This window comes from Gaeumannomyces tritici (assembly GCF_000145635.1).
Source record: "Gaeumannomyces tritici R3-111a-1 unplaced genomic scaffold supercont2.2, whole genome shotgun sequence".
Taxonomy (NCBI): Eukaryota; Fungi; Ascomycota; class Sordariomycetes; order Magnaporthales; family Magnaporthaceae; genus Gaeumannomyces; species Gaeumannomyces tritici.
Window position 1 is genome coordinate 2,730,340 of NW_008804546.1, and position 16,374 is coordinate 2,746,713.

At 58.7% G+C, this 16,374-nt stretch overlaps 6 protein-coding genes across 6 annotated transcripts; 3 read left to right on the plus strand and 3 right to left on the minus strand.

The window, feature by feature from the left end:
- Window positions 1-732: 732 nt before the first annotated feature.
- GGTG_03444 (hypothetical protein) lies at window positions 733-3,157 on the plus strand. The gene is made up of 3 exons (XM_009221224.1): window positions 733-1,640; window positions 1,725-2,478; window positions 2,587-3,157. Exons 1-3 carry the CDS (start codon window positions 1,341-1,343, stop codon window positions 2,961-2,963), a joined length of 1,431 nt encoding a protein of 476 aa, XP_009219488.1. The 5' UTR covers window positions 733-1,340; the 3' UTR covers window positions 2,964-3,157.
- On the minus strand, window positions 3,087-4,850 carry GGTG_03445 (hypothetical protein). The gene is made up of 2 exons (XM_009221225.1): window positions 3,473-4,850; window positions 3,087-3,374 (listed from the first exon to the last, which is right to left on the minus strand). Exons 1-2 carry the CDS (start codon window positions 4,519-4,521, stop codon window positions 3,206-3,208), a joined length of 1,218 nt encoding a protein of 405 aa, XP_009219489.1. The 5' UTR covers window positions 4,522-4,850; the 3' UTR covers window positions 3,087-3,205.
- Window positions 4,851-5,020: 170 nt separating this feature from the next.
- Window positions 5,021-8,230, plus strand: GGTG_03446 (hypothetical protein). The gene is made up of 2 exons (XM_009221226.1): window positions 5,021-7,335; window positions 7,443-8,230. Exons 1-2 carry the CDS (start codon window positions 5,216-5,218, stop codon window positions 7,489-7,491), a joined length of 2,169 nt encoding a protein of 722 aa, XP_009219490.1. The 5' UTR covers window positions 5,021-5,215; the 3' UTR covers window positions 7,492-8,230.
- On the plus strand, window positions 8,159-9,387 carry GGTG_03447 (hypothetical protein). Its single transcript, XM_009221227.1, has 2 exons — window positions 8,159-8,378; window positions 8,461-9,387. The coding sequence occupies exons 1-2, from the start codon at window positions 8,272-8,274 to the stop codon at window positions 8,792-8,794; spliced, it is 441 nt and encodes a 146-aa protein (XP_009219491.1). The 5' UTR covers window positions 8,159-8,271; the 3' UTR covers window positions 8,795-9,387.
- On the minus strand, window positions 9,248-10,505 carry GGTG_03448 (YeeE/YedE family protein; the record flags this gene model as incomplete). Its single annotated transcript, XM_009221228.1, has 2 exons — window positions 9,248-10,253; window positions 10,342-10,505. 2 exons carry the CDS (start codon window positions 10,503-10,505, stop codon window positions 9,248-9,250), a joined length of 1,170 nt encoding a protein of 389 aa, XP_009219492.1.
- Window positions 10,506-10,710: 205 nt separating this feature from the next.
- On the minus strand, window positions 10,711-14,944 carry GGTG_03449 (multispanning membrane protein). Its single transcript, XM_009221229.1, has 4 exons — window positions 14,292-14,944; window positions 13,839-14,174; window positions 12,018-13,755; window positions 10,711-11,942 (listed from the first exon to the last, which is right to left on the minus strand). Exons 1-4 carry the CDS (start codon window positions 14,377-14,379, stop codon window positions 11,924-11,926), a joined length of 2,181 nt encoding a protein of 726 aa, XP_009219493.1. The 5' UTR covers window positions 14,380-14,944; the 3' UTR covers window positions 10,711-11,923.
- Between the last annotated feature and the right edge of the window lie 1,430 nt (window positions 14,945-16,374).

Below are 16,374 nucleotides of genomic sequence, written 5' to 3' on the forward strand. Positions count from 1 at the left end.
ATAATAACAGGAAAAGAAAATAAGAAGAGGAAGGTTAAAGGCACTAATACTTGTACTCAATCTTTGGGACAGGCTCCTGTGAGACTGCCGTTTTTTTTGTGGTGGGCGTGGGAGGATGCTCAGTGTGCCAGAAGTGGCGTGTCAGCTGGATAAATATATTTCTGTGATGGTACCGCAGCCTCTTTCCTGAGCCTTCACTCTATCTCGTTGGGAGACCGCGACTACTCTCTAGCCCGTCCTCTTGCATGTACCTTCAAAATGCCATCCATTTCTTGAGTTGCCTACCCCTCCATTGGCCATGGCAAAAGTCACCAACACGGCACATGAAGCAATAATTTCATATTAGCTTCTAAGCCATGGCGGCTGAGATGGAGGGGTCGGCCTCGGCTCTCACGGATGGGGATGGATGCGGGGCACATGTGGTATCTCCTCCACCTTCCTGGAAGAGCGAAATGGATGGAACAAAACCGAGCAAATATCGGCCCATCAAAACGGGATCTCGGCATAGCTTCACGGTAAAAAATCGATTCACATGGCGCACTAGCAAGTGCTAAATATGTCGAGTGATCGGCTTTAGCAACGCCGCTCCCTCGCGGATCTTTGCCTAGAGGTCGCGAGGAGATATGGAATGTTGGGTCTGTACCTCAGCTCTTGCCTCCAACCTTGAACCGGCTGGACGGCAACGCGGTATCATTGACAGTTGCCCTGTAGGTCGCTGCACCTTCAGACATGGCCAGTTGTTTGCAGACCACATGCGCGCTCCACCATCTTGCAGTCGCCTTCGCCCCGTCGATCGACCAGCCCTCCACATCACCGTACCCGCATGTTACCTGGCCGTCTGTGATGGGCCTGCCCTGCAATCCTGCCATGCATGCCAAGCACGCACAGGCGAGCTGACCTGCACACGACCGTTAGCGGTAGAACGGATAGGAAGGCGGTTCTGTAGGCCCCAGGATCCCGTCTGGGTCAATATGGATGGTTGCCGCCTCGGACATACTGTGTCTGCTTCGGTCTGTTGAGCTGCCCCTGCTTCACCAACAGCTCCCTCGCCGCTTTTCTATCCTGAGCGGTTACTAGGAGTGGAAGCGGAGGCTAAGCAAAGAATTGGCCCACACTGGTACTAGACCGTCGTAGAAGCTCGTCCGTCTTATCGGGACCTTTCTGCGTACCTCCTCGTTTCTGCAGGTTATACGGACATTAGGAGCGGGACCAATCTTTGCGACACTGCGCTTGGTCAGCCTCAACCTCTTTTTTAGCTGGCATTTGTTTCGAGTTTAAGAGAAAATCACGGGACGGAAGTGGGCACTCCCAGACCGCTTTCGACACTCACGGGAGTAAAGATGAAGGGGACCTTTGGAGCATCGGCCATGGTGGTCGCCATGTGCTCGACGCTGGCCGCCGCCCAAACTTCATGCCGAAACGTGCTGGCCCCCGCCTACAAGCCGCCCGTGGTCGCGGCTGGGTGGCAGGCCCAGATCGTGGCCTCGGGCATGCAGAAGCCCCGGACGCTCGAGTTCGACAGCGCCGGCGGCCTGCTCGTGCTAGACGCCGGCAGGGGTGTTTTCCGCCTTACCTTCAAGGACAACGGCGGCACCTGCCTCGAGGTGGACCAGACCACCGTGGTCGTCAACAACACAGCGGTAGGTCGCGCTACAGTCCTTAAAAAAGGGGTAGGAAGGAAACGCACATGGGCAACATATTAACGGGCAGCGGCCCCTCGCCAGCTCAACCACGGCATGGCCCTCTCAACCGACGGGCGCACGCTGTACGCCTCGACCGTGCAGTCTGTGTTCCGGTGGTCCTACGACGCCGGCACGGGCCGGGTGGCAGCGGGCGGGCCGCAGGAGGTGGTGGCTAACATGCGCAACAACGCGCAGACGACGCGGACGCTGCTCATGTCGCGCCGCGCCGGCGGCCAGCTCGTCGTGACGCGCGGCAGCTCCGCCGAGCTCGACCCGGCCGCGCTCAGCCTCGACTCGGGCCTCTCGCAGATTCGCGCCTTCGACACGACCCGCCTGGGGCCCGGCTCGGGCGCCATGGACTTTGCCTCCGAGGGCCGCCGGCTCGGCTGGGGCCTGCGCAACAGCGTCGCCGTGGCCGAGCACCCCGTGACGGGCGGCATCTACAGCATGGACAACACGGCCGACGGCATCGTGCGCGAGGGCGTCGACGTCTCGTTCTGGAACCCGGGCGAAGAGCTCAACTTCCACGGGTACCTTAACGGCTCGACGCAGGACCAGGGCGGCAACTACGGCTACCCGACCTGCTTCGCCGTCCGCAACGTCACCACCATCCCGAACAGCGGGAGCCTCAAGGTCGGCGACCAGTTTGGCGCAAACACGGACGGCTCCAACAGTGACGAGGCCTGCGCCGCAAACTACACGGCGCCGCGGCTGACATTTCCAGCACATTTCGCACCTATGGACATAAAATTTAACCAGGACGGCAGCACTGCATTCCTGAGCTTTCGCGGGTCCTGTATGTTGCTTATTTGCTCTGCCACTCATACGGGGGTAGCTGGTGACCCATGTTTATTCTTCAAAACATGGTGGCGCGCTAACAACAAAACCTATTACGTTAATAAAGTGAACAAGAGCAACCCTGTCGGTTACCTCGTTGCCGCGGTCGACTTCGACAAGGACCGTGGTGAGCCCACCGCCGAGAGGACGAGCGTCACGAGCCTCAAGCCCATCATCTCAAACGACCTCGTGGGCCAAGGCCACACCTGCCCGGACACGTGCATGCGGCCTGTGGGTATGAACTGGGACTCGAGGGGCCGCCTTTGGGTCGCTGCCGACTCAACGGGTGAGATCTACGTGCTCGAGCGCCAGTCCGGCACACCGACGGACTCGGACTCGGGCGTCATGGTCACCAAGCCTGCCAACAGCGCCGCCGCCGCGGCGCCGTTTTTGTCATGGATTTTGGCTGTGTGTATGGCTATGGCCGCCAACACGCTGTTGTGAATGCTGCGAGCCGCTTAGAGTGGCGGGTTGGGGAGGGGAGGCCGGGAAGGGCCAAAGTGGCAAAGACTTGTGAGAGAAACCGTGCAATGCTACTAGGAACAACAGTGATCTGCAACAAGCAAATGAGTATATGATTTGTAAATTGCTCGGACGCAAGCTGGCATCTGCTAAGTGACATTCTAAGCATGGAGTGGAAAGTCAGTCCAGGCTATAAAGCCCTGTTACCTGACATGTTTAGATGACTAGAAGCGAGTCCACAGGGGCAACGGCAGCTCTCGTGGTCCAAGCGGGGTCTTCTTCTTGCCCTCCGACTTTATCTCGACGTATACAATTTTCCGAACCGGAGTGCCCATGGTGGCCGTGTGTGAAGAAAGGCCGTAGTAATCCGAGATGGAATGCGTGAGCCATCGCCTATTTTCCACAATGTTAGCAAGTGTCGTACCAAGGGGGAATTACTCTGGGAAAGGAGCCGTGGCCGCGACTGCCCCTCACCCCCTTATGGAACTGACCTGAAAGAGCTGCTTTCGTCGTCGCCAAACGAGTCAAGCGCGATGCCCGAGTCCAAGGCACGTCCGCCAGGCACCTCGCGATGGGCCTTCTTCCACCCCGCGCCAACGCCCGAGGTCTTTGGCGCCGGCGGGGCCGCGTTCTGCCTCCCAACGAAGACAATCTCTTCGTCTTCCGAATCCAGGCCGCTCTCGCCCGCGCTGAGGTCCGTGGCGGCCTTCTTCTGTTTGCTCTCGGCGGCGGCGCGCTGAGCCTTGGCCTCGGTCTGGACCCGAGCATGCTCCTCAGCCAGGAACTGGCGTATGGGCTCCTCCAGCTCGCGGATCCACTCGGTAAGGACCGGAGTCCGCTTGGCCCAGGCGCGCAGGTCGCGGGTGACGTGGCCGACCTGCGGCTTGGGGACCTTGCCGCCGCCGGCCTTGGTGGACTTGGCGGCCGCGGCCCAGAGGCCCGCCGTCGCCCACTGCTGCTGCGCCTTGCGCCGCATGACGAGCCGGGCGCGCTCGTCCTCGACGTGCTCACGCAGGCCGCGGTCCCATTCCCTTGCGATGTGGTAGGGCACGTGGTCGTGCACAACGTACGTGGGGCCGGCGACCAGATCGACGGGCTCGAGCGGCTGCTGGGCGCCGGGGATGTGGGCCAGACGGTCGTTGTCGTACCGCTGGCGCCTCCGGTGCGAGAACTCGCCTTTGAGCACTGCGTCACGCGTGCGCATACTATCACGACGCGAACGGGACCGGCGAGGCGGGGCGATGTTCGCCAAGCCCGGTTCGATGGAGACACGAACGGCAGCGGGCTTGGGAACGTACACTGGCTCTGGTGGCGGACTGGACCAATTGTTGTCCAGCGGGATGGTGAGCGACTCGCCAGTGCCCTGGGCCACGGGCGAGACACTCAGGGCCTGCAGGGCCGAGACGGTCCATGATTCGATATCAACCGAAGCCGTCGAGGCCACCGAGGCTGTGTGCTGGTGGCCATGGATGGCGTGTGAGTTGGCCGCCTCGGTGTTAGAGGCGGGCTCTGGGGGAGGAATAGCGTTGAGGACAGCCATGGCGTTTTCTGGAAGATATCGAAGGCGCTTGCTGAATCAAACCAAGATATTCTTATTTCCTGTCAAGAAGGTGTGGCCACGAACTAACGTACAGTGGCCCGTTCAGTGCATACAACTGTAGAGGAACGGAGAAAGAACGACAAAGAGTGACGGAGATGGCGTAAACTTTACGTTGGGATTAAAGATGTGTAGAGCGCCTTCGGGAGATTTAGCTGCGTCTGAAGCTCGCAAAATGCCTATCAAGATTAAGCACAGCTAGCCACAGAACTTTGGATGATGGCTGATGATTCTCGATGACAGGTGTTACAGTCATTGATTGAGGAGTCGCACCTGGAGCTGAAGCGCCACGCGGGGCCGGGAGCTCTTTCCCGAGCTCCATGCAGCTGATAACCATGGAAGTTGGGCCCTGTCTAGCTTATGTAATGGCGGGCAGTTGCACCCCCCACCACAGCCAGAAGCTCCTCCCGCAGGTGGAACTTGGACCTGCATTTTCGTTTCGCGACCGCGTCCTGGCTGGATTGAATTGGAGCGAGCGCGGCTTCGACAAATCCAAACCAATCCACAATCCAGCCTTGGACCGCCCGCCAGATATAAGTCTAGACTTAACCCCCACCACCCAGAGCTTCAGCCCCTCCGTTGCCTCCTCTTACGAACATCTTCAACTACGGGTCGGTACTCACAGGGAGTCGTCACAATGTCGGGCGCATCGGGCAAATGGCGCGAGGACCAGGTCCTGGTCATCTGCCCGGGGAGCAAGACCACCATGGCCCAGCTGGGCTGTGGCGACCTGACCCCGCCCGCCCATCGCATCCCGACGCGCATGTTCGGGGACGACGAGTCGGACGGCTACCGCCCCTTCTTTGTCGAGAAGCGCAAGAAGGCGTCAGCGGGCGGCGCCAATGGCGTTGACCAGGCCGACGAGTACGAGTACATCGAGGACCCCGACTCCGACGAGGGCGCCGTATACCCCATCAGGGCCGGGCGCATCGTCAACATGGCGGCCTTCCTGGCCTTCCTGGACTACGTGCACGGCCTCCTGACGACGACGTTTCACAACACCCCGATAATGCTGATGGCGTCGCCACAATGGACGCGCCCGGACTGCGAGGCCATCGCGCGCTACATCTTCGAAAAGACAAAGACTCCGGCGCTCTGTCTTATCCACAGCGCCGTCGCTACACAGTACGGCCTGAAATGGCCCAGCATGACGGTCGTAGATATTGGATTCGAGAAAGTCGACGTGACGTGCATATACGACAGCAAGGTCGTGGGCTACCGTCAGGTTAGCGACCCCCTGGATGGTGAGCCCGGCGAGGCCATCTCGGGTGGTGAGGTCTTCACGCGCAAGCTGCTTGGTCTCCTCAAAGACAAGGAGTTCACATACGAGATGGTCGAGCAACTCAAGAAAAGCCACATCTGCGAAGTCCTCCCCTACGTGCCCGATGCGCCGAAGCTCATGGAGCTCCCCAAAGAGAACGCCACCCAGGCTGCCAGCGCAGCGCCTCCCCCCAGCACCGTTATCCAGGAGGCCCAGGACGTCCCGGACACGCTCGAGCCGGCGCGACCCCCACTACCCGTCCCGGATGCGGACGAGGACATGGGGACCGGCGATGACAAGCCTGCTGAAACAGACGACGGCGTTCTCGACGTCGCCAGCATCGTTACCAGCGGCCAGACAAAAGAGTTCCTTGCCAAGAAGGAGAAGGAGAAGGTAGAGAAGATAAAGGCCAAGAAGCAGGCAAAGGGTCAGGAGCCCGAGGCAGCGGCCGGCAAGGCCGCCCGTTTGCCCAACTCGAAGCGAATGCGCAACATGTTCCATTATGAGGAGCTCAATCGGGAGCCGGCTCCGGAAGAAGTCGAAACAAACGCCCAGGAGGTGGCCAGGCCTGAGGCGACGGCAGCCGCGACAGAGCCTGGTGTGTCGGAGCCGGCAAGTGGAGATGTCGCTGCCTCGGCAGAGGGCCAGACGAAAGCGGCCGCAGACGATTCCAAGGACCCAGGCAACGATGGTCAAGAGAAGGCTCCAGAGAAAAAACCAGACGCCCCCATGTCGTTCTTCCCTTCGGCAGAGCCCCCGCCACCTGCGGCGTCAAGCACTGAGCGCGCCGTCAAGCGGATACGACGTGACATCGAAGTTGGCCTGGAGAGGTTTACGTTCGCCGACCGAGCTGAGATCGATCGGATTGTGACGGCGATATACCATGCAGTGCAGGGGATCGAAGACATGTACATGCGGCCCTCATGCTGGGAGCACATTGTTTTTGTCGGAAACGGTGGGCGCCTCCGGGGTCTGAGGGAAAACATTATCCAGACGCTCAACGCACGGCACTTGGTGTCGCCCAGCACGGCCACCATGTTTACGTCGGAGCTTCCGTCGAACCTGGGCACGCCGTCCGGAACGGGCTCGCAAACGCCCGTGGGCAGCTTCACTGGCCCACCACACCAGCTACCTAACGCTTCGATGGCGGGACCGACATCGTCGGGAGTGAACCCGCTCCTTCGCGATGCCGTGACAGCGGCATCGCTGGGTGTTTCCGGCGGCGGCATGACTCCCGGTATGCATACTGCTGGATCCAATGCCGGCGATGCAAACAACGGCGGAATGGTCTCGTCACACTTCCACAGCCAGACGCCAACAGCTATCAAGCTGGCTGCCCTGCCTGCCTACCTGGGCGAGTGGACCAAGAACGGGTACGAGGAGGCCATGTTCTTGGGTGCCCAAGTCGCGGCACGTCTGGCCTTCTGCATGCACAACCTGAACGGCGCCGAGGTCGACGCTCAACGGCTGATGAGCCTGAATCGTATCGAGTTCAAGTAAGTGATTTCAGAGCCTGCACCAAGATCACCCACCCGTCCAACTGGCCGGAAGTTCTCGACTTCGTTTGAAGCTAGGAACTCGATGCTAACTGTCACGTTTCCAGCGAGTATGGCCCCAAGGCGATCCGGACACATTCTATGCTGGGTTGGTAGTCACAACGTGTATCGGCACCAGAATTGTCACAACATGTGTCGGCACCCGAACCCGTCACAAAAGCCACCAAAGCCACCGAAACCATCGAAACTACCAAGGCTACCAAACCAACCAGGAAAAGGGCGATGGCGACAAAAATAAAAGGCAAGAGATTTGTTCGCGGAAAATGCCGAGCTGCCTAGCTTCACATCCCCCCGCCTGCATATATGTCTTTGCGGGAAGTCCAGTCTCTAGGAGTTTGGTGACTTTGCGTCCTGAAAAAGTTGGCTGCGGCGGGACTGTCTGGCTTGGGGGTTGGGAGTCATGGGTTATCTAAATATTTCTTTTGGAGGAAGCACTTACCAGCCGGGAGAACACTGGTGAGAGGACTCTTTTATTTGATTTTCTTCGGACAGCGGTTATCTTGACATGTGTCTATGGCAACCATATCGTCTCTGGAGTATGGTCCAAGCACAGCGACCACTTTGTTGTCCCTCATTTTTATTGAAACAGAGATCCAGACATTACTGTTTGCAATTCCCTTTGGATGTCTCTTCACAAGAGAATTCGGTGAGGCATTGTGGACCACGAAAGACAAGCGGGAGTCAGGGGTGCTGGGCGCATTGAGTGTGACTCATTTTGTTCGATACCAGTTGAAAGCTGTTACCACAAACATTCCTGCCCCCAGGAACCCAACTGGAGATTCCTCTCGTTCGTCCCGACGGTCATACCACACCGACCTTGGACAACCTGTGCGTGCACCTTGACAAGACGTCGTGGCAACCAAAAAGGAAACCACAATGAGCGAGCACCGCCTCATCAGTTCGGGCTCGGCCTTTGAAAAGCAGATTGGCTATTCCCGCGCCGTTGTATCGGGCGAGTGGGTGTTTGTTTCGGGCTGCACAGGGTAGCCACCCCTTTCCTCCGTCTTCTCCCCAAGCACAGTCTCCGCCGCCACTTTGCCGCAAGCCACTGATGACACGGACCAGATACGACTACGCGACGGGCGTCATGGAGCAGGACGTGGCGGCGCAGGCCGAGCAGGCGCTCCGCAACGTGGCGGCGGCGCTGGCCGAGGCCGGGGCCGCCATGGACGACGTGGTGCGCGTGCGCTACATCTTGCCCGACCGGGCCCTCTTCCCGGCCACCTGGCCCGTCCTGGGCCGCTGGCTGGGCGGGGTCCGGCCGGCAGCGACCATGATTCAGGCGGGGCTGATGGAGGAGGCCATGAAGTTCGAGGTCGAGGTGACGGCTAGGAAGGGGAGGGGGAAGGGCGGCGACGGGGCGGAGGAGGCCGCCGGCCGCGAGGAGGCCCCTGTCTAGTGAAGTCGAGGTGGGCGAGAGTGGGAGAGAGGAAATGGAGAGGGCTCAGGGGGAGAGGGAGATGATGGGTCATGATGTTCGGGGTCCACTTTCATACCAAAGGTCGTGCCTGGGCCTGGGACTGTGGAATGCTCGCCGGCCATGGCACGACTCATATCCGGGCTTGCCACGCGAGAGGAGCGAGCCCTTGCGGGTTTATTACCCAACAAAGGGTAGACGTTTCGGAAGTTTCCGGCATCTAGCGGAGCCTGCAATCCGAGCACATAAGTGGCTCTCATTGAAAAAGCCGACTGGGTTCTGTCTTGGGATTAATGGTACAGGGTCTACTTTGTCCGCCAATGACATCCTCGCCGTAGCGTTGACAGGGTATCGGGCGGGCACTAGACGGGGCTCAACATCAGGCAGATAAGAAGACGACGTTTCTGTCCATGGAAGCTCGGAAAATATCCTTGCTCAAGACAGGAACCTGGTCGAAAGCACAATACCCGATGCAAACGCAGACCCGATCGTGACCATGCTCGATATGGAAAGCAGTGACATGCCGCTGATGCCGTGCCCTGACGTGCAGCCCCCCGCCAGGCGGGACCCGACTATCATCAGGAACCCCCCGAGCGCCGCCCGAGCCGCCGAGCCGCCCGCCGCTGGCGGCCCGGGTAGGGCTGCTGCTGCTGCTGCTGGGGCCCACCCCCTGCCGAGCACCCAGGCTCCCAGGGCCATTCCCGCCGCAAACACCAGCGAGCCGGTCTTGGGCCGTGGCTGCTTGCCCTCCTTGCTACCGGGGCGGCTGTCGGCGCCTGTAGAGAGAAACCGCCCCCACAGCCAGAGCAGATGGTCGGCCGCGTCCTCGAACGCCGCCGAGCTGCCCAGCATGGCTTTGCGAGCCAGCAAGGAGACGAGCTGCGCGGAGGCTATGAGGAGGCCACCGATGACGGGGTGCACCGGCTGTTGTTGTTGTTGTTGTTGTTTATAAGTCCCGGCAGAGCCATTGCTGTAGTTTCCAAGGCCCATCACAATCTTGACGGCGGCGCCGAGCGCCAGCTCCATCACAACCAATGCCGCCACGTAGCTGACGCCCAGGCTCTCGTACACCGTCAGGCTGGCCCGCCATGTATTCTCGCCATTGCCCCCGGCGCCGCCCGTCTTCTCGAGCCCGGCAGCAGCAGCAGCAGCAGCAGCAGCCTGCGCGCTGCGGCGCCGCGCCGCCGTCCACGGGCGCAGCAGACCGCTCCAGGCGAGGCCGCCCAGGACGCCGCCGACCAGCGCCCAGCGGCCCGAGGCGACGCCGAGCGCGGCCTGCGGGACCACGGTGCCCGGGCAGGCGCCGGCCAGGGCCATACCACAGCCCAGGAGGGCGCCGCCGGCGGCGTTGGCGTCGGCGCGGCCGAGGAGTCGGACCGACGAGAACCCGCGCGGCGGGAGCTCGGCGTGGCCTAGCCACTGGACTAGGGCGGATATGAGGCTGTTTTGTGGCGGCGGCAGACGGGAGAATTAGTAAATCCAAGGAGTTTTTTTCGGGATGATCGAAAATAAACAGGCACAAAACTTACACGCTACCGGCAGTGGCCGTCAGGAAGGACTGCATCATGTGCCAGTTCTGGAGCTTGAGCTGCGAGGTGATGACGGCGGGCTGATAGACGCCAGCTGCCGTCAGGGCCGCCCCAAAAGCTGCGCCCGACAGCAGGACGGGGAAAATGGACGGTTCCTTTGCCATCTTCTACCTTCCGCTGAGGGCTTCTGGAGAACCCCGGATGGAGTTGGTGACTGGATGGGTTATGTGTAAAGCCCGTATGGTCTGACTTTGTATACGCCCGGCCGAAAAAAACAAAGGATCACGAACAAAGGAGTCGAGAATACAGCAGACCCAGGCTGGAGCCCGCGAACGGCTTTTTGCGAAATATCGACGGAACGAATGTATACTAATATATTGGGAGGGAACGACCCCTTTTTCTTGTTGAAAAAAATACATGCCGGGATACAGTTGAAAATCCCTCTCGCCGGGCTCGGCAAGCGACAAGAACCTCTTACACGACGCAGACGGAGAGCGAACCCACTTGGACGCGAGAAAGTCTATCAAATGAATCCCGAAAAGACGTTGTGCGTATAGGTTATGTGTGGGGAGGAAAAGGCAAATTTGCCAACCTTGGCTGGCGTGCCGGGGGCTAGGTATCCCCATGTCTCCGTTCTTTCCATCTCCACGCGGGTCGCCGACCTCGCCAACACCCTCTCCCCGCCAATCCGGATCGCCGAGGCTTCGCACGGCTGTAGGGTTACCCGAGGGGGCGCCCGGGGATTTCTTGACGTTTTCCTGGCGGGACGGTGAAAGCACTAGGTCCTGCGTGGGGATCGCTACACTCGAGCCTCGGCGAACCCGTCCTTCATTCCTCCTCTGCCAAATGCACGGTGCTTTTTGCAAAACACCAGAAAAAAAGTCACAAGAGAGCCTGTCACGGACGCGCAGGGTCACCCGCTCTTCCGCTCTAAAGCAGCCCAGTGTCTCACCAGGTTTCGGGCTAGAGAAAAGCCCATGACCAATAGCAGCAACAATCCAGGATTATCTAGTCCCAAAAAGCCAGGGCAACATTACTGGTCGTGTAGATTGTGTATGATCCAACCTGCAAATCAGGCAGGAGCGCGTTGGCTGACAGAAGAACAATAAAAAAAATAAAAAAGATACCTTCATGTTGATGTACAGTCCACCATCCATACGTGATTATGGCCAGAACTTGAACTCAAGCCGGACCTTGCATTACTGCCATCCCGCCATCTGTATGTGCGTGCGGATGGAAACAGAACATCAGCTGCGGCATGTATGCGGCCAAAATTCTGTCAAGAAACAAAGTGAGACGAACAGCATCTATACCGCAGATGCGCATTAAAACCATCATTGCTGCGATTCCTGGGTATCGAAAGCTCGGGATTAGTCGATGGCGTGGCGACGCGATGATGATCCAGGGCGTCGCTCCGAGTCTTGTACTGCTTTAACAAGACCGATTGCTGTATATTAGCTTTGCTGCGTTTTTTTTAGAGTCGCAGGCCCGCCGGTTTTTGGTGAGCATTTCAGCTCTCCCTGAAGATGGGCTGCCCTAGTTTCGTAGAGTACACACTAGGACGGATCGAGCGTGCGTTCGCTCAGTCCACTTTGATGGCTCTGAGATGGGAGGGCGATGGATATTAGTAAATTCGCTGTCGAAAGTGCAGCCAGGATAGAATAGAGGAAACCCACCCATAAATCCTCCTGATGAAGGCATATGCGCTGAGGAATCCAACAGTGCCAGTCAGGAGGCCATAAACGCAGCAGGCCATGAAGCTGTACGTGAAAAAGAGTACGCTGCTCACGAAGCCGGTGATGTGCAGGCTCGTAAAATAGTACCATATGCAGTAGAGGAAGATCAAGACCGAACTGCTGCCGCCGATGAAAAATGACTGCCACCACCACTGGTGGTTCTCGTGGCAGAGTTGCACATAGATGGTGACGACAGTCACCTCCGCCACCGTGATAATGAGGATAAATGACACCATGGCCAAGAACCCGAAGACGTAATAGTAGCCGCTCTTGTCCTGCCATACCGACTGGAACACAAACAGCAGCTCTATAAAGATGACGACGAACGGGATCACGCCGGCGAGGAGGATCGACGCGAACCCCTTGAGGTACCAGGGCTGCAGGGGCACCTGGCGGGGCATGGCAATAGTCTTGGTGGGATGGTCCCAGGAGCCAGCACGGACGAAACCGTACCAGGAGCCGACATAGACGAGTGGCAGCTGAACCGCCAACCAGAGGAACAAGAGAGCAATCAGCGTGCCGAAAGGAATAGCCGTGCTCGAGGCCTGGGCCCAGACGAAGAGATTGACCACGAACACGACACCGAAAAGCAGCCCGGGGATAAGCAGCGCCGTGACGAGCGTGTTGCGGCGCCAGTCCTTGCCTTCGAAAGTGCGGTATATGCGCGCCGAGAAATAGCCTGCGAACGTGCCGGCCACGACAAAAAGCCCCAATCCAAAGCTGATGAAGCCACCCCGGAAGCTAGGGTTCAGCACGCCCAAAGCACTCAGTAGCACCAGCCCCACGGCCATGAACAGAAGCTGCATGCCGGACCCAACCAGAGGCGCGAGCAGGAAGCCGAGTGCGGGGGATCGGAAGACGTCGCCATGTAGCAGCTTCCAGCCTGTCACATCCTCCAGCGCCTGCTCATCCTCTGAGGAATGCACCTCGTCCGCATATTCGGCGGCGGCGGCTTCCTGTTCGAGCAGGCCACCGCCCGACTTCTCGCCGAGTAGCCGGGGACTCCGAGGCCGGCTGCCTGGCGACTTGGCGCCCTTGCGCAAGAGTCGAGACTTGCCCTCTTCGGCGCGGTCCTTGTAGCCCTTGATGTCGGTACGGACGGTCCTGGCCAGGATCATCAGGGTCACAGCGGTAAGAAGACAGCATATGACGAGCGAGTTGACGATTGCCAGCCAGTGAATACGCGACCCCTCCTCCTGGTTGACAAAGTACAGGTCCCAGCGCCGGCTCCACTCGATGGACGTGTCTTCGCGGAAGTAAACTGAGTACGTGTAGGGGATGGTGAGTTTCGCAGAGTCGTCGTTCATGTCGGCTTCCTCGGCTTGGTGGTATGGGTTGCCAGCATGAGCGGTGCTTGAGGCGGACGAGCGATTCGAGCGCATGAACAGCTCGAAGTTCTGTTCGATGCTGTGCGTGTCGGCGGGGCACCCCGAGGCATCGCGCTTGACGTCGGGCCCGACGCTTTTTGTGTAGACCTCGAACGCAACAATGACTTTTCCGCCTCGCTCCCCTGCCTTGCCAGGCGCGTTGCGATATCGAACGACGATGGTGTGGTGGTTGTTGGGGAAGTAGTGCGGCCGTCCGCTCGACTGGTCCGTGAAGCCAAGCTTGAAGCCAGATGCGTAGTACTTGCGTGACTTGTCCACTGTGACAAACGAAGTCGCCCCGGGGAGATTATCTGGATATGGCTCGACGCCCGCCATGGTCAGATAGGCGCTCGGATTCGCCATGGGCGTATGAATGCGGCATCTGCGCACTTACCAACAATCCACTCGACAACATAGCCGTCGCGGACCATGTCGACGGCCCGATTGAGTTCCCCTCTGCTGATTTCGCGGTTACAGAGGAGGTTGCAAGGCCGGTCCTCCATCATGGACAGCTCGAGATCCGAGTAAGCGATGCGGTCGCCGCGAAGAACTTCGCCAAGGTTGAGGGAGATGGTCTGCCCGCTGAGCAGGCCGCCATGGCGCGCGCCCGTGGGCGGGCAGACGAAGGGGAGGTCGTAGTAGGCATATTGGAGCTGCGTGTGGTCCGAATACACCTTGTTGACGAGTAGCGGAATCTCTTCCTTTTCCTTGTAGCTTCTTATCGACCAGCCTGCCCATGGGGAGAAGCGCAGTTAGCAATTGGCCTTTATACAAGGGCCACAGTTGACATGTGGATACAGCGCCAAGGAGGCCGATGGCAGTCGTTCAAGGCAGAGTGGTAGCTCACCTGGAATGTAGAAGGCATGCACTTCAAGTGCGAAAAGTAGACAGAAAAGGGCGAGGCAGCGCATGGCGCTGCTTGGCGCAGACTCCATTGTGACTGCGGCGCCTCTGCTGGCGGAACAAGCGTGAAGGAGAGTGAGGGCGACGAAAGCAACCGACCCCAACACGCGGCCAACAATTGAGTGTCAATGGCGGCGTGTATAATATGGGCTGGCCGCCAGTATTTCCAAGACTTGGGCGGCTCAGCGTAAGCCCATCGAGTGCCCGGCACTGGCTGATCGAAGTGGGCGTGCGGCTGGAGGGGCGGGTGTCGGAGCGCGGTCTGGTATTGGGGAGACCCGTTGGAGTGTGTTGGTCGCGTAAATGGCGAGTGGGTGGGATCACTGGGTGGGATGGATGGGCTCGGTTTGATCAGGATCAGGAACAGCAGGCGAACACCCGAGCTGAAGCGGCAAGGGGCTTGAAAACGAGCGTAATTGGCACAAAGTGCCGGGCCGGTCCCGAGCGAAGGTTGCGAGATAATAGAGGGTGCGAGCAACCAAGGTTTGGGCTCAATCGTGACCTGGCGCTTTCCAGGTTCCTCCCATTTCCCATCAGCAGGCAATCGCGGGTTATGACGAAGGGCGCTAGAGAAGTGGACTTGTATCCCGAGAGGTCAGTGCGGTGACATGGAAAGCTTCTGGCCTCCTGGGAATCACGCACACAGTGGAGTCCCGCAAAGGTGGGGACTCGGTTATTGGCTTCATGCAAGTAAACTGCAGCGTGCCTGAGGCAGGACGCGGGTCCCACCGTGGCTGACGGCGCCTGCATTGGGTCATTTTCTTTAGCCAGTTCCCGATGTGGCTCGACGCCGCTGTTTTAGACCCTCGCTTTGTCGTGGCACTCAAAACGTTTGCATTCAAGTGTCTTTGTTAGCCGTCAAGCCATTTGGCTCAGACACAGTTGGCAAGAACGCACGCGGCGCTTGCAGCACCGCTCTCGGCCTGCCAATCACCAAATGGCCTATGCCCATGCTTTCATGCGTGTCCAGAGCGCGCGGTGCGCCTGGGCGCAAGGGTGAGAGGCCAAGATTCCAACTGATGGCACAATTAATTGATGAGAGAAACGGGCAGTATGTGAAACGCAGGCACACGTGGGCACACGCGGGGACACCGAGGGCGGCACGGGTGGCTAGGAAGGATGACCGCGTTTGGCAACCACCCTATGGTTTGAGCCCTGCCATCAACACGCTCTCGTGGCTCATACCCTCTTAAGCCGCTTTAATTCAGCAGGCACATTAGATGAGTAGGGATCGCAGAAGTTCTTTTCACGCAGTGGCTTGATAATAGAGTTACCTCATCCAAAACCCTTTTCCAGACCATTTGTTGAATTAAACCGGCTTGAGAGGGTACGAGGAAAAGTCATCATGGACGCCCTAAGGAGTCGCAATATATCATGGAAAAGCTTCTGCATATGGCAATGGGCAGGTGCCTTGGTGCCAGCCTACCACGTGCCTACTAGGTCATTCAAGGTCATGACACCCAGGACGCTCCATGGCAAAAGCGGGCGTAGAGTTACTTCGTCTGCTGATTTTAGCTTTCCCTTTCCCACCAACTGAGTGCTTCAAAGCACAGGATAATCCTGTCCACGCGCTCCGACTCTCCCCCTGCCCAAACAGCGCCAGGCTTCTCGGGGATGCGGAACGAAACAAGTCGTGACCGACTCGTCATCGGTGTCCCTATTAACCGTCAGAACTCGGTCATTGCGAATGGATCCAACAAATGCCGGCAGGTCCGATATGTGCTGGCACTTCCCTGGCTGGTATATAATTTTGAATCCGAGCGAGGTAGCCACCCCCATGACAAAATCGTTGAGACCGCAAAATCAATTTTTTCCTACCAACTCCACCGCCCTCAATCCAACCCACGCACAACAAAGCCTCACAACGATGTCTAAAGAGTTTTCCACGCCTAAAAAAGCACGCGTGCAAGCCGTATGCGATTTCCTTGATACAGAAAAGCGTCCCTACAGTTACAATGCCGTCTACGATGGTTAGCCCCTTAGATTTTAGTCCCCTTTTTTTTTTTGCGGTCTCAACGATTTTGTCA